The 13038-nt window shown below is 36.6% G+C and overlaps 1 protein-coding gene across 2 annotated transcripts in view; it reads right to left on the bottom strand.

Moving 5' to 3' along the window:
* The window catches only part of LOC307146373 (rho guanine nucleotide exchange factor 10-like protein), a 32151-nt gene that overhangs the window by 17853 nt on the left and 1260 nt on the right, over positions 1-13038 (bottom strand). The window contains exons 2-11 of one of the 2 annotated variants that reach the window (XM_079850307.1): positions 11277-11626; positions 10888-10991; positions 9820-9897; positions 9214-9393; positions 8456-8572; positions 8190-8282; positions 7273-7443; positions 5814-5959; positions 3769-3941; positions 2028-2143 (exon numbers count right to left, since the gene is read on the bottom strand). In XM_079850307.1, coding sequence (XP_079706433.1) covers positions 2028-2143; positions 3769-3941; positions 5814-5959; positions 7273-7443; positions 8190-8282; positions 8456-8572; positions 9214-9393; positions 9820-9897; positions 10888-10991; positions 11277-11373 — 1275 coding nt within the window. In that variant the 5' untranslated portion in view covers positions 11374-11626. Of the gene's footprint in view, positions 1-2027; positions 2144-3768; positions 3942-5813; positions 5960-7272; positions 7444-8189; positions 8283-8455; positions 8573-9213; positions 9394-9819; positions 9898-10887; positions 10992-11276; positions 11627-13038 lie in introns of those variants that run through there. The other variant, XM_079850306.1, reaches the window with a different exon arrangement.

Raw genomic sequence — 13038 nt, 5'->3', positions numbered from 1 at the left:
CAGTTATAATATATTAAAATACATCGATACACCTTTATAAAGCGCAATACATTATAAACAACCAATTTCAGATGTAACAAGGAAGGATTTATGAAATGATTTAATGCATTACAATGTACATTTTGAATACCTTTATTATGCATTATACATAAAGGCTATCTCATTGAGGGTGTTAGCATGCTGAAAGCTGCTAGACTGTGAGCACGGTAAACTCTCTCAGAGAAGTTGCGTCTCTAAATTCTTCCCTTTGACAGCACCGCCAAGCTTTTGTTACAAATCCACCGTCTTCAACAATACATTTCAAGACAATTACCGTCGGACTTCAAATCGCCTGCTGTGAGCAATGTTTCTGTTAGTATACATAATCCGGTTTTTGTGTGGACTAGATGTGTGCAACAAAAGGTTGCAGATATATTTCGCATAGCTGTCAGTAAACTTTGGATATTATTAGTCTGGGTAGATGTAAATTTGGTTATTTTGTTTTTAAATATTTACATTTTTGTTAATGAAACCAAGGCTGTGGAAGAGCTTATCTTATACTAACAAAGCTAAAATAGTCCAATTAAAAATTTTCAAAAATGATATTACAAAAACAAATGTTTTTGAATATAGGAAGGAACATGAAATGAATGACATAATAATACAGTACAAATCTGTAACTATAAATTATTATGTGCAGATGTATCATAAATGATATAAGCAATGTTTAAAGGAGAACTCCGGTCAATTTTAACATTGAGCTAATTTTTTTGTAAATTTGGAGTGCTGTCAGTACAGAGAACAACGACAAAAGTCGGTGTTGCCTACACCGTGTTATCCTCTTTTTAAAATTTGCACCCTGTTGACTTCAATGGGGCAAGTTTTAAACCTGCTTTTAGCCTCTTTAAATCCTTGATGTGTCATTACAAGTGCCCAGCCATGTGAGTGATTCCTTTAGAGTGAACGCGGGTGAATCTGACTGCAGTAGATGTGAAAGATATGAATAAAAATGATGTTATTTCAGCCAGCGCACATACCTGTATTTACATCCTGTTTTCGGTTGAAGTCCACAGTAGTCGATTGTCGAGTTCATGCGCATAGGTTTAGTACGTACGATCATGCGCCCGAACTCGACAGTTCGATTACTGTGGACTTCGACCGAAAACAGGATGTAAATACAGGTATGTGCGCTGGCTGAAATAACATCATTTTTATTCATATCTTTCACATCTACTGCAGTCAGATTCACCGTGTTCACTCAGAAGGAATCACTCACATGGCTGGGCACTTGTAATGACACATCAAGGATTTTAAGAGGCTAAAAGCAGGCTTAAAACTTGCCCCATTGAAGTCAACAGGGTGCAAATTTTAAAAAGAGGATAACACGGTGTAGGCAACACCGATTTTTGTCGTTGTTCTCTGTACTGACAGCACTCCAAATTTACAAAAAAATGAGCTCAATGTTAAAATTGACCGGAGTTCTCCTTTAAGGCTGATCTCATGCTGCTTTTTCGTGCCTATGCCTCCATTTGAACACCCCTTCAGCAACATTTGATCGGTATCTAGTGGAGGCATCTCTATAAAAAGCCTAAGGGCTTCCTTAAATTGATAGTTCACCCAAAAATGACTCATATACTCATATACTATGCAGATATACTGTATGGTAAACAGAAGTTACGAATAGTACTCATATTTCCACATCTCTTGCTATCTTTTGCATCTCACATCTCTCATCAATCTTTTGCGGAACACAAAAGAATACATGTTGAGGAACAGTGGTGTCCAAGCAACATTAAAACCCCATTGACTTTCAGTGTATGGACAAAACAAAACACTTTTCTCAAAATATCTTCTTTTGTGTTCCACAGAATAAATAATGCGCAACATGAAGGTGAGTAAATTAAGACTTTTAAATGAACTGTCCTTTCAAGAACGTCTAGTCATTCAGATAACTATGAAAATATCCACATCCCTAATAGGAAGGGAATCATCCGCTGACACTCAGAAATTGATCAGGTGTGTGACAGTGTGATGATTGAGGATTTTACCTGGTACGATCCCTGCAGGGTGCCCACCAACAACGTGACTTCCTCAACCACAGAAAGATCATGCTGTAACTCCTGCAGTTCCTGGAACAGCCGTGGTGGTCCCAGAAACAGCTTTCCTGAACAAATAACATTTCCATGATAATCAGTAATTATATTCACATTAAAGCTTTTGGGTCTGAAACAATACGCCTCCAGCAGATTCTTGCAGCGGAAAGGCTGCGCTCAACTAACATTGTAATTCTGTGCAGTATTTGTATCAGGCTGAAAGCTCCAACACAGCAGGAAAGAAAAAGTTGAAGTTTCTGATGCAAAAAAAAAAAAGAAGACGAAAAAAAAAAAGTCACCCAAGGACTTTTGGTTCATGTTATCCGGGAATTAGACCCTCTGTAGTGTCTTCTGACTGTGAGTATATATTATCCCTGCTGAAGAATATGAGCTGGGTTTAAAATTGAGCTCTGGGGAAACCTTAGGTCTTCTGAACAAGATGAATGTACCAGGAGGAATATGCACTGATATTAGTTCTGGGAGAGTGGTTTGTCAAAGGTAAAACAAGCATAACGGGGGGAAAATTGGAATTTATTTTACCAGTGTCAGAGAATAGTCAAAATCTATACAATTTATAAGGAGATTGAATATTAATACTATGTGACAGTATTTCCTATAATACCACAAACTAGTGTACTCCAATTAATTCACATTTCCATTCCTTTATAATTCATAAATTATTACATTATTGTGCCAGTTCTTTTAATGAAACGCACATAAATCTTTAGGTTTAAATCACTGACTCATACTGAACTGTAAGCCAACATCTTCAGTCTTGTTCAACTCGAACCAAGAAGCCACAGTGTCAATACTGACTGGTTCTTTATATTACATGTAGGTAAAGATAATATTATTATTATTATTTTATATATTCATTACAAATGATGTAATACATAATTTAAGTGTATTTTATTACAATTCAAATACAATTTAATCAATACAAAAACAAAATAATACGAATTAAATCATTAAAATATTAAAACATACACACACAAATACTATAGTTCAAAATTTATGGTTGATCAAATTTGTTGTTTTTGAAAGAAGTCTCTTATGCTCTCCAAGGCTGAATTTATTTGATCAAAAAACAATAGATTCTGAAATATTACAATTTATATTATATATTACTATATATAAGTACTATATAATATATTACTATATATATATATATATTATTACCAATATTTATACTTATTAATTATTAAGTTAAAATAACATTTTCCTGTTTTAAATGTCATTTATTCCTGTGATGTAAAAGCTGTATTTTCAGCATCATTACTCCAGTCTTCAGTCAAACATGATCTTTCAGAAATCATTCTAAAATGCTGATTTGGTGCACGAAAAACATTTCTTATTATTATCAATGTTGAAAACAGTTGTGCTGTGGGAAACCGTGAAAAAGAAAAACAACAACAACATAATTTTCAAAAAATGATTTATTTGAAATGGATATTAATTTGAAAAACAGGTATTAATTTCCTTTAAAAAAGAAAATCTTACTGACTCCAAAATTTTGAATAGTAGTGTATATATACACACATACATATATAAATCTATAGTAGGACCAATTATGTGTCTGTACAATATAGAAAAAACTGCTATGAAAAAGCTTTACTGACTACATCAAAAAGCCAAGTTCGTTATTTTTCCCATGCTCCTCTAACCACATGAAAGGAGTACACTTAAAAATACCAACCTTGAGAGTTGGTGGAGCTCAGGCGCTTGCTTCCACTGTGCTGGTAGACGGTGTCTTTACGCTGGGGGGTCTCCTGGCCCACCTCCACCACTTGCACTTGCAGCAGGGGGGCACTCCATTTAACTACGTATTTTGGACCGATGGGGACTAGGCTGCTGATATCTGGAGGGCCCCTGATTAAACACAAAAGAATTGCTTTAAGATCGCAAAACAAAGTCCAACTCCCAATTACAAACAATGCGTGATCAGAGGACGTCTGAACGATGGTGACAGAGATCCAGGAATTCGATGGGCAATTAGAGCTTTGTGATCAGAAGGATTCCCAGAGAGCCTAACACCCCCTACTGTGATTTCAGGAAATTATTATTCATGTATTCCACTGTTATGCATGATCTGCACTGAGAACAGCTCGATGAGATTGAGGAGTGCAGGAGAACTTTGAAGCCAGTGTAAAATCATTCTGATCCGAAGTCTTTGAAAACAGCATGACCCAGTGGTCATTAATGAAAAAACCTGCCAGATGTGAGAATGTTACCTTGGCTCCTCAAAGATGTTATCAATGCCCGTTTCAATGTCTCTGTGTGTCAGTTAAGAGGGAGTTAATAAGAAGATGGCCTTAAAAAGTTAGTTCACCCAAGAATTCTGTCAGTAATTACTCACCCCATGTTGTTCCAACCCCGTAAGGCTTTCGTTCATCTTCGGAACACAAATTAAGATATTTTTGATGAAATCTGAGAGCTGGCTCACTCCTTCATAGGCTTCTAAGTAATCGATATCTGCCATCCCAGAAAAGTTAGTAAAGACATCGTTAAAATAGTCCAAGTGACTACAGTGGCTCAACCTTAAGTTTATCAAGCGACGAGAATACTTTTTGTGCACAAAAAAACAAACAAAAATAACGACTTTATTCAACTATTCATTTTCTATTATGTGGGCCTCTGAGTGAGTTCACGTAGTGTAACAGCGCAGCGCTTCTGGGTTCTACGTCAGAACGTAGGCTCACTATTGGCTGACGCTGGTCATGTGTGTGATGCGTGTGATGCTGGTCAATAGTGAGCCTACGTTCTGAAGATTTGTGTTCCGAAGATGAACGAAAGTCTTACGGGGTTGGAACAACATGAGGGTGAGTAATTACTGACAGAATTTTCATTTTTTAGTGAACTAACCCTTTAATTCATAAATTATGAGCAAGTAACTGAATTCTACTCATTTATTAATTTATATCTAATTAACCCAGAAATGAAAGATCTGACATCATTTACTCACCCTCATGTAATTCTAAATGTCTTCTGTCAAACGCAAAAGAAGATGCTAGGCAGGATGTTCATGCTGCTCTTTTCCATACAATGAGAGTGAATGGTGACCTCCAAAAATTACATAAAAGTACCATAAAAGTAGATCATATGACTCTATATAACATGTCTTCTGAAGCCATACAGTAGCTTTTAATTTAAGATTATTATTCATAGAAAATCCTTACTCCCCCCACCAAAGCTCTCAAATCTCATGTGCAATTTAAATATTTGCATATGTACATATTTAATCTGGCACGTTGCAATCGGTTATGAAACACATGAGAACCAATGATGTCAAACCTGATGTGATATGTTTCGACACGCCAGATTTGAATATGAATGAGATTTGAAAGATGCGTCGTCAGAGAACATTTTTAATGAAAAACAACAGCTTGCTATCATACAGCTTCAGATAACTTGGAATAAAGCGTTGTATGGACTACTTTGCTATGACTATGATACTTTTTGTCATCAATTTTGAAGCTTGATGGCCCTTGGTCACCATGCACTTTGATTATATGAAGAAAAAAAAAAGCAGAGTGAACATTTTACTAAGCTTCTTTTTATATTCCACAGAAGAAATCAAGGTTTGAACAGCATAAAGATGAGTAAATGACAACAGAATTTTCCTTTTTGGGTGAACGATTTCTTTCATTATAATGCAACATAATTAAATGAGCTTAAATCTCTCTCATGAAAGGACAGAGTTGTGATGTCCACATTGCTGGACATGTGAAGAGGAGTACTTACTTTACATTGATGTTTGCACAGACGAGCATATCATTCAGGAGGAAGACTTTGCGCTCCTTAGACTTGAGGACTTGACCCTTCTCACCATAGACGGTCTCAATCAATGTCTCAGACAGAATCAACTGCTTCTGATCAGAGTTCAGCTGCTGTTTAAAAAAAGAATCATTTTAAAAAGTAAATGAATACATCCACACCATGACAGAACACTTGCATCACCTGTATGTCTGTGCTCTTCAGTTTAGACTCTTGACTTTGAAGTAATATATTTTGATTGATCTCCTTCTTCTTAAATCATTCTCGTTTTAACAGCCTTGAATGTAACACTTGCACAGTCTAACAAATCTAGAGGCTAGAAAAACTGCTTATTTGCATATGAATGTGAGATATATTTGTGCAATGCATCTGCTGAGGGAAGTGGGAACTCTCTAATGCCGTGGTTCTCAACCAAGTGCTCCGGGCCCACTTGGGGGCCTCAGCAAACTTCCAAAGGGGCCACAGGATGACTTAAAATAATCTAAATTAATATTTTAAATATGTATATTGTTAGTAATATATTAAATCAGTCTAATTAAAATGATTAATATTAAAAATTACATTACCTATAAGTTATAACGGCACTCTCAGTTTAATTTTAAGTGAGTACATTTGCTAAAGGTTAACTTATTCTGTGATTGAAAACCCCAAGAGGGATGCAAAAGGGGGGGAAAAGTGTAAAAATATAATAAGTTTATAATTTAGCTTTACTCAAAAAGTGGGTAGAAATAAATGTGCAAAAAAATATGTTGTTAACTCAATACAAAGTAATAATTTTATGATAATATATTAATAACTTCTTTTGGCTTTAGAACAACGACAGTATACAAGCCACTTTAATTTTGCAAAGATTAATTTTAGTTTTTCTGTAATAGTGTATTAACATCACTGTAATAGTGGATAGAAAGAAATACATAAAAAATATGGTGTTATGCTGTTAAGCGGAGTATTTCCATATTTTTTTCTTTTGGCTTTAGAACAATGAAAGTCAGTTTAATTTTGCAAACAACATGTTGTCTTTATAATTTCACACTAGCTATTTTTCACACATTGCAGAACATGGGCCTTCCTAAACGAAAAGTATATAGTTGTCTTTATGATTTAGGAAGGGGCTCCTCCATGCTAGCAGATAGATGACCTCAAAGATAACAGATATAAACTGAAAGCCACAAAACTCCTTTGATATCATATGGTCTTTTTTAGCGGCCACTAAAATCACTTTCATGGACAACTCCCCATCCTGGCAAGAAAAAATCTTTGTCAAAGTTATTTCTAGAAAGAGGAAATGTGAAAATAGCAGTCCAATCACACTGACAGCTCATGTCCTTCCACACTGCCTGCCAAATTATCTTGTAAATCATTGTGTTTTTGGGTTGGAAATACTTTGAAGTGTCCCATTTGTTTTTGTAGAGCGGTGGTCTCTGACCTTACTAAGGTTACGGTCACCGATGCTACGAGCAAGTTGTTGGATCTCTGCGAGCTGCTCGGCCAGCCGTTTCTGCTCGTTCAGCTTCTCGGCGAGAGTCTCAAGCTCAGTGAGGGCCAGCTGCAACGGCAGCCTGTCCTGATGCCCCACAGGGGTGTTTTTCAGCATGTCCTGTGGACCACACACAGATATGTCAGCATATATTCAGTCCTTACTACCTAATCTGTCATTCAGCCAATGTTTCAGTCCCCTGCAAGCAAAAGATGTTTCTCAAGGGGAACAAGATTCAGTTAATCCAGTATAGACTTTTCCTTTACTCAGTTAACATTTACATGCAATAGTGCACATTAAAAGGAACATGAAATGAAAACTGACCACATTTACTATAAAATCAAGTCCCACCCTCACTGGAAATATGTCAGATTAAGGATATAAATTGGACTTTTAATGTCATTTTATGGCAACCTTTCTGTGATTTCTCCAGTTTAGCCATTTCAGCTCATTTTCAACTGTACACCAATATAACACCCCTCATATGAACTCAAATGTCCCTGAAAAACAGCCTACGGCAACAGCCTCAGCACCCCAGAGGCTACATGCAAATGAAGTCATTGCATATAAGAATGATCTAATGACAAAAAAATAATAGAGTCTTATACATGTAATCAGAACATACAAGAGGGATTTCACCAGCGTTTAGGTTTACATATTTGAGCATTGCTGTACAGTATCAGATCATGGTTTTGATAGTAAGCACATGTTATGTGTAAATTTAATGTGCTTTACTAGCAATCTGTCTTTCACTTCCCCATACAGAAAAGCCTGAGGAAATTCCAACATCATAAAATACTCTCTAAATAGTTAAACGTATTAGGGTCATTAACTGTGTGTGTGTGTGTGTGTGTCAGAGCACTAACCTGCAGGAGGAGTATGAACTGAGGAAAGCGTTGGATTGGTTTGACCATCAGGCCATAGAGTGTGATTCTGTCTGTACTGGCAGCTTGCTTCTTCTACAACCCAGAACAACACAAAATGTTATAATGTCTATAACAATGTTATAATGTCTAAAATCACTTGAAACCTAACCCTAAATATGAATAATAGTAATGCTGCGTTAGCAAGCAGCACGTATTAAGCACTGAGGAGGAACGATAAACACTTAGGGGCAGGTTGAGAAGTTTACCTTGAGGAACTCCAGAAATGCTGGCTTGGACATACAAGCTTTCTTGATCAGAGCCATAGCATTGGTGAAGTTGTTGACATAGTCACTGTACACATCTAGCACCATTGACTTGGAAAACTGGAATGAAGACATTGATAAACTCAGTGGAAGACATAACAATCCACATTTCAGACATAATATCTGTGTACTAATGATCTGTGACCGTACAATGTGCACTGAGCTTGCATTTCTATTGTCAATAGTTATGAAGGGACTATTTGCATGATTGTTTTAAATTTTACTGATCCAACGGTCTTAAAAATAATGTGCTCAGCTGCAGGGCAGAGCCTGGGTAATGCAGAGGAAACTTGCACACTTAAAATAGAACTGCTGACTAAAGGATGTTCTGTTTTTCCATCTACAAAGATCCCTCATCACAGAGACCAACAGAAAACGAGTCAATTTTGAGTCTAAATACAGACCATTACACATTAATACACATTACGCAGATATGACAATGCTTATTCAGGCAAAAACCTTTTTCTTAAAATGTGGGGTGGAATACAAAATGGCATTTTTGTGGCCATACAAATCCGCTGGATCAATGCCATGCAATTGTGCAGTCTTTTAAATCGAAAACAAGTATGACAAAATGAGAGTTCAAGCAGAGAAATCCTAAACTTTTTGTAACCAGAGCAAAAAAAATCTATGAACAAACAATCAGAAGCTGTGAAAAACACCACAAATTGAATGTTTTAGTAGAACAACAGGAGACATACTGAAGCAACAAAGAGATCTCCGATTTTCTCAGTGTTATCCCATTCTGCTACACGGGAGGCCAGAGCAATCTGAAACATGGAGTGACACTGCAGGATCTCCTTCAGCCTATAAAAAATGGGCTGGATCTTCTTCAAGCTCAGGATCCGGGGCTCCGCCTCCATCAAAGGCTTCTTATATTCCTAAAATATAATTCAGGCGGTAGGTATGAGTCTCTTTTACATTCAGATTGTGATGTATCTATTAATTTAATAAAAACAAATCACATCTATTTTTGTCAATTTACAATAATACAATATATATTTTGTTTTTGTCTTCAACCTGCTGAAAAAAAGCTTAAATCACCCTGTCCAAGTTAGTTAGGATGGTCAGTTTTGATGGTTTTAGAGGGGTTTTAAGCACCTTCTGCTGGACAGGCTTGGATACCAGCTGGCTAACCAGTTTAAACTGTCTAAGACCAGCAAACCACCACAGGCAGTTTTAAGCTTTTTTAACACAGTATTATTTTCCCCTTTGTGCTATATTCCTATTTTTCCCATCCTTTCCACTTCATAGAGAAAATTAAGGAATATTATATTCAGATGTGATGCCAGGATTGTGTCACTGACCAGCAGGATCCTCTTGAGTGAGTCTAAGTAGCTTCTTTCACTCTGGAGGATAGAGCCAAGAATATGACGTCTGACAATCTGCACTTACAAAAACAAAATGCAAAATGCTCATTTCAATTATATTAGGCTAACTGACAGCACACCAGCAGCTTTATATTTAACATAAATTATGTAAAAATATACTTTAATTCAAAAGTTTGGGAACAGTGTGATTTTTTCTAAATGGTTTTGAAAGTCTATGGTGTTCACCAAGGCAGTATAAAACTGTAATATTGTGAAATTTTATGACAATTAAAAATAACTGTTTTGTATTTGAATACATTTTAAAATGTAATTTATTCCAGTGACCAAAGCTGAATTTTCAGCATCATTACTGCAGTATTCAGTGTCACATGATCCTTCAGAAATCATTATAATATGCTGATTTGCTGCTCAACAAACATTTCTTATTATTATCAATGTTGAAAACAGTGGTGCTGCTTAATATTTTTGTGGAAACCACAATTTTGCAGAATTTCTGTAACAATGTAAAAGTCTTTACTGTCAATTTGGATCAATTTAATGAATCCTTGCAGAATTAAAGCATCAACTTAAAAAAAAAAAAAATCTTACTGACCTACACATTTACATACACTGTAGTCAGTGTATGTAAATATGGCTACGTTCACTCTGTCAGTTTTGGGGATTGACAACCACATTTACTTCCAGCTGCGAGTCTCGAAATGTCCCATTCAAACACAGTTCTGTATGAACGCCTGTAAATGCGGTTGTCAATCCCAAAAAATTACAGTGTGAACGTAACGGTTCCGTTCACACAGCTCGGCTTTTCCAAGACTGCGGTTGTGAGTCCTGAATTTAGGGGTGCGAGTTCGGTTATAGAATGTGGTTGTCACTCCCGTAAATAACTGAACTGTGTGAGAATATAACTGAATTAAGGAATCAAACACAGGACTGACAACCATATTCTGCTGCTGTGAGAATGTGGCCATATCATAAATGAGCAGGGCTAGTATGATACTGACAGGAATGCAGACAGATTCACACACAAGTACAAACACAAACACGCACCTGTTGGCCACTGAGTCCTTCTGGCATTGGAGAAAGTTGAGGTGGTGGATGTTTGAGTTCAGATACAGTCACATCCAGATATCCAGAATCATCCTCTGTGTCATCTGCACATTGACACAGTATAGCACAGTTAAACTCCTCATTTACACTGTCATCACTGACTATTCCAATTTCTGCCATATTGGCTCACTCGTCCCTCTAATGTACACACTATTCTGTAGCTCTGTGATAATATATGCCAACTGTTATCTCAGAATAATTCAAGCATTCAAAACATTCAAAGAGGTATCTAGTTTCTAGTATTGTTTCTGTACTGAATCCTTCCAGGTGTCAGAATAAACACCAGAAATGAACAAGAGGAAATGAGAGTCAAAAAGTCTGAGTCAAACCTGTGCAGTCTTTTTTACTCAGGAAGGACACTTTGCGCATCATGGCTATTTTGGTCTTTTCCAGTCCATCTTTCGTGCCATTCCTAGCTGCTTTCATTAGCTGTTGAACCTATGGGAGGAAACAGAGAGATAGGCAGACCGCATAAGACGACAGCGAGGAACAAAATGAATCAGCAGAGCTAAAAGAGAGGAGATAAATTCCTGTTTGTGGATCAGCGTTTTTAGCAGCAGGGAAAACCCTCAAGGTCCCTCTCTACTCAGTTGCAACACTCAATTTCATTTTCATTGTACAAAAAATAAATAAAACACTATCCATTGAACAATGATGTGCATGATGGACTACTTCATACCTACAAGCTGTGTGAATTTTGGTGAATTCTGTCTAAATTACAGATGCAACGAAATGTACATTATCTAGATTTAGTCTATTGTGAAATATAAAACTGATCCTAAAAAACTGGGACAAAATGTGCTGCAGAGATTTTTTTTCAGCTATGTTTCTGCTTCTTCCTTCTCTACAATGTTTTTCCTTGACAATCATTCAATATGCATCAAACCCCCCCTATATATATATATATATATATATATATATATTAGAGGTGGGCATAGATTAATTTTTTTAATCTAGATTAATCTAGATTAATTTTGAAATTAATCTAGATTAATCTAGATTAAAATGGCTCATTTGAATTCTGCCGAAGGCATTCAGAGTATGTGTGCTACCCAAATAATGACTATAAAAGTAAGTCTTTGAGAACGGGTTTCTCAAGCCAGGTGGCGCATTAGACCAGGGGCTCATCTCCTGTTTCCAAAATGCATCACAAACTGCTTGAGAAAGCTGTTCTACTCATAGACTGCAAAAGGTTACTACTGTACTGTTACCGTCCGTAGGCAACATTAGGTAGGCCTATGTTATTATCAACTACTATAGGCTATCAATTAGGGATGGGCGATATGGCCTAAAATCCATATTGTGATATACATTGCAGCCTCTTGCGATAACGATATTATAATAAAACCATTTCAGAACAGGTTACACAGACCCTGCTAAACAACTGCTAAATGTTTTTGTTTTTTTTTTGTTTTTTTGAAAGGGTGTATGTAGTTTTGAGAACATATATTGTGCAAAACTGTAAGTATACAACATAATTTTGCAGATAAATAAAATTTAAGTACACTAGCTGCAGAGACTTAAGTAGGTCTAATGTTTATTATGGCTTGGAGCTTATGAAACCCCACATTTAAAATTAGAATATTGTCTAACTGATGTCTTTTCAGTTAAAAAGAAACACAACAACGATTCTTAAAATCGGGCGCTTTTAATAAAAAGAGATTATGTGCTACACCACTCACTAAGATATATTGGGAATAATACGCGCGCGCTGGTATTCAGTGATGTGTTTCGTTTTGAATTTGAGGTGGTAGAACGGATTAGTCGTGTGTTAACTTACCGAACTGTTACACCACACAGTCTACGTCGGACGGCTTAAATACAAACCAAGTCCAAATAATGGATGTTGCACGGATCTTTTACACCAGCTTTCACTTTCAGCCGTGTTTACTAAGATGACGACGAATATGATGCGTTGCAGCCGGGTGTTCCTCGCGGCCGCGGGTAGATTGCGTCATCATAGCTTGTGTAGCTTGAGCCAGCTCCCAACGCTCCCAACCCAACTTGGAGAATAGATTAACGGCGATATTTTTTTTTATCGCGCGATAAGAGTCTCGCGTTAACGCAGCGCGTTAACGCCGATAACGGCCC

Source organism: Squalius cephalus (genome assembly GCF_949319135.1).
Source record: "Squalius cephalus genome assembly, chromosome: 18".
NCBI lineage: Eukaryota > Metazoa > Chordata > Actinopteri > Cypriniformes > Leuciscidae > Squalius > Squalius cephalus.
This window is presented reverse-complemented; position numbering and strand designations above follow the sequence as displayed.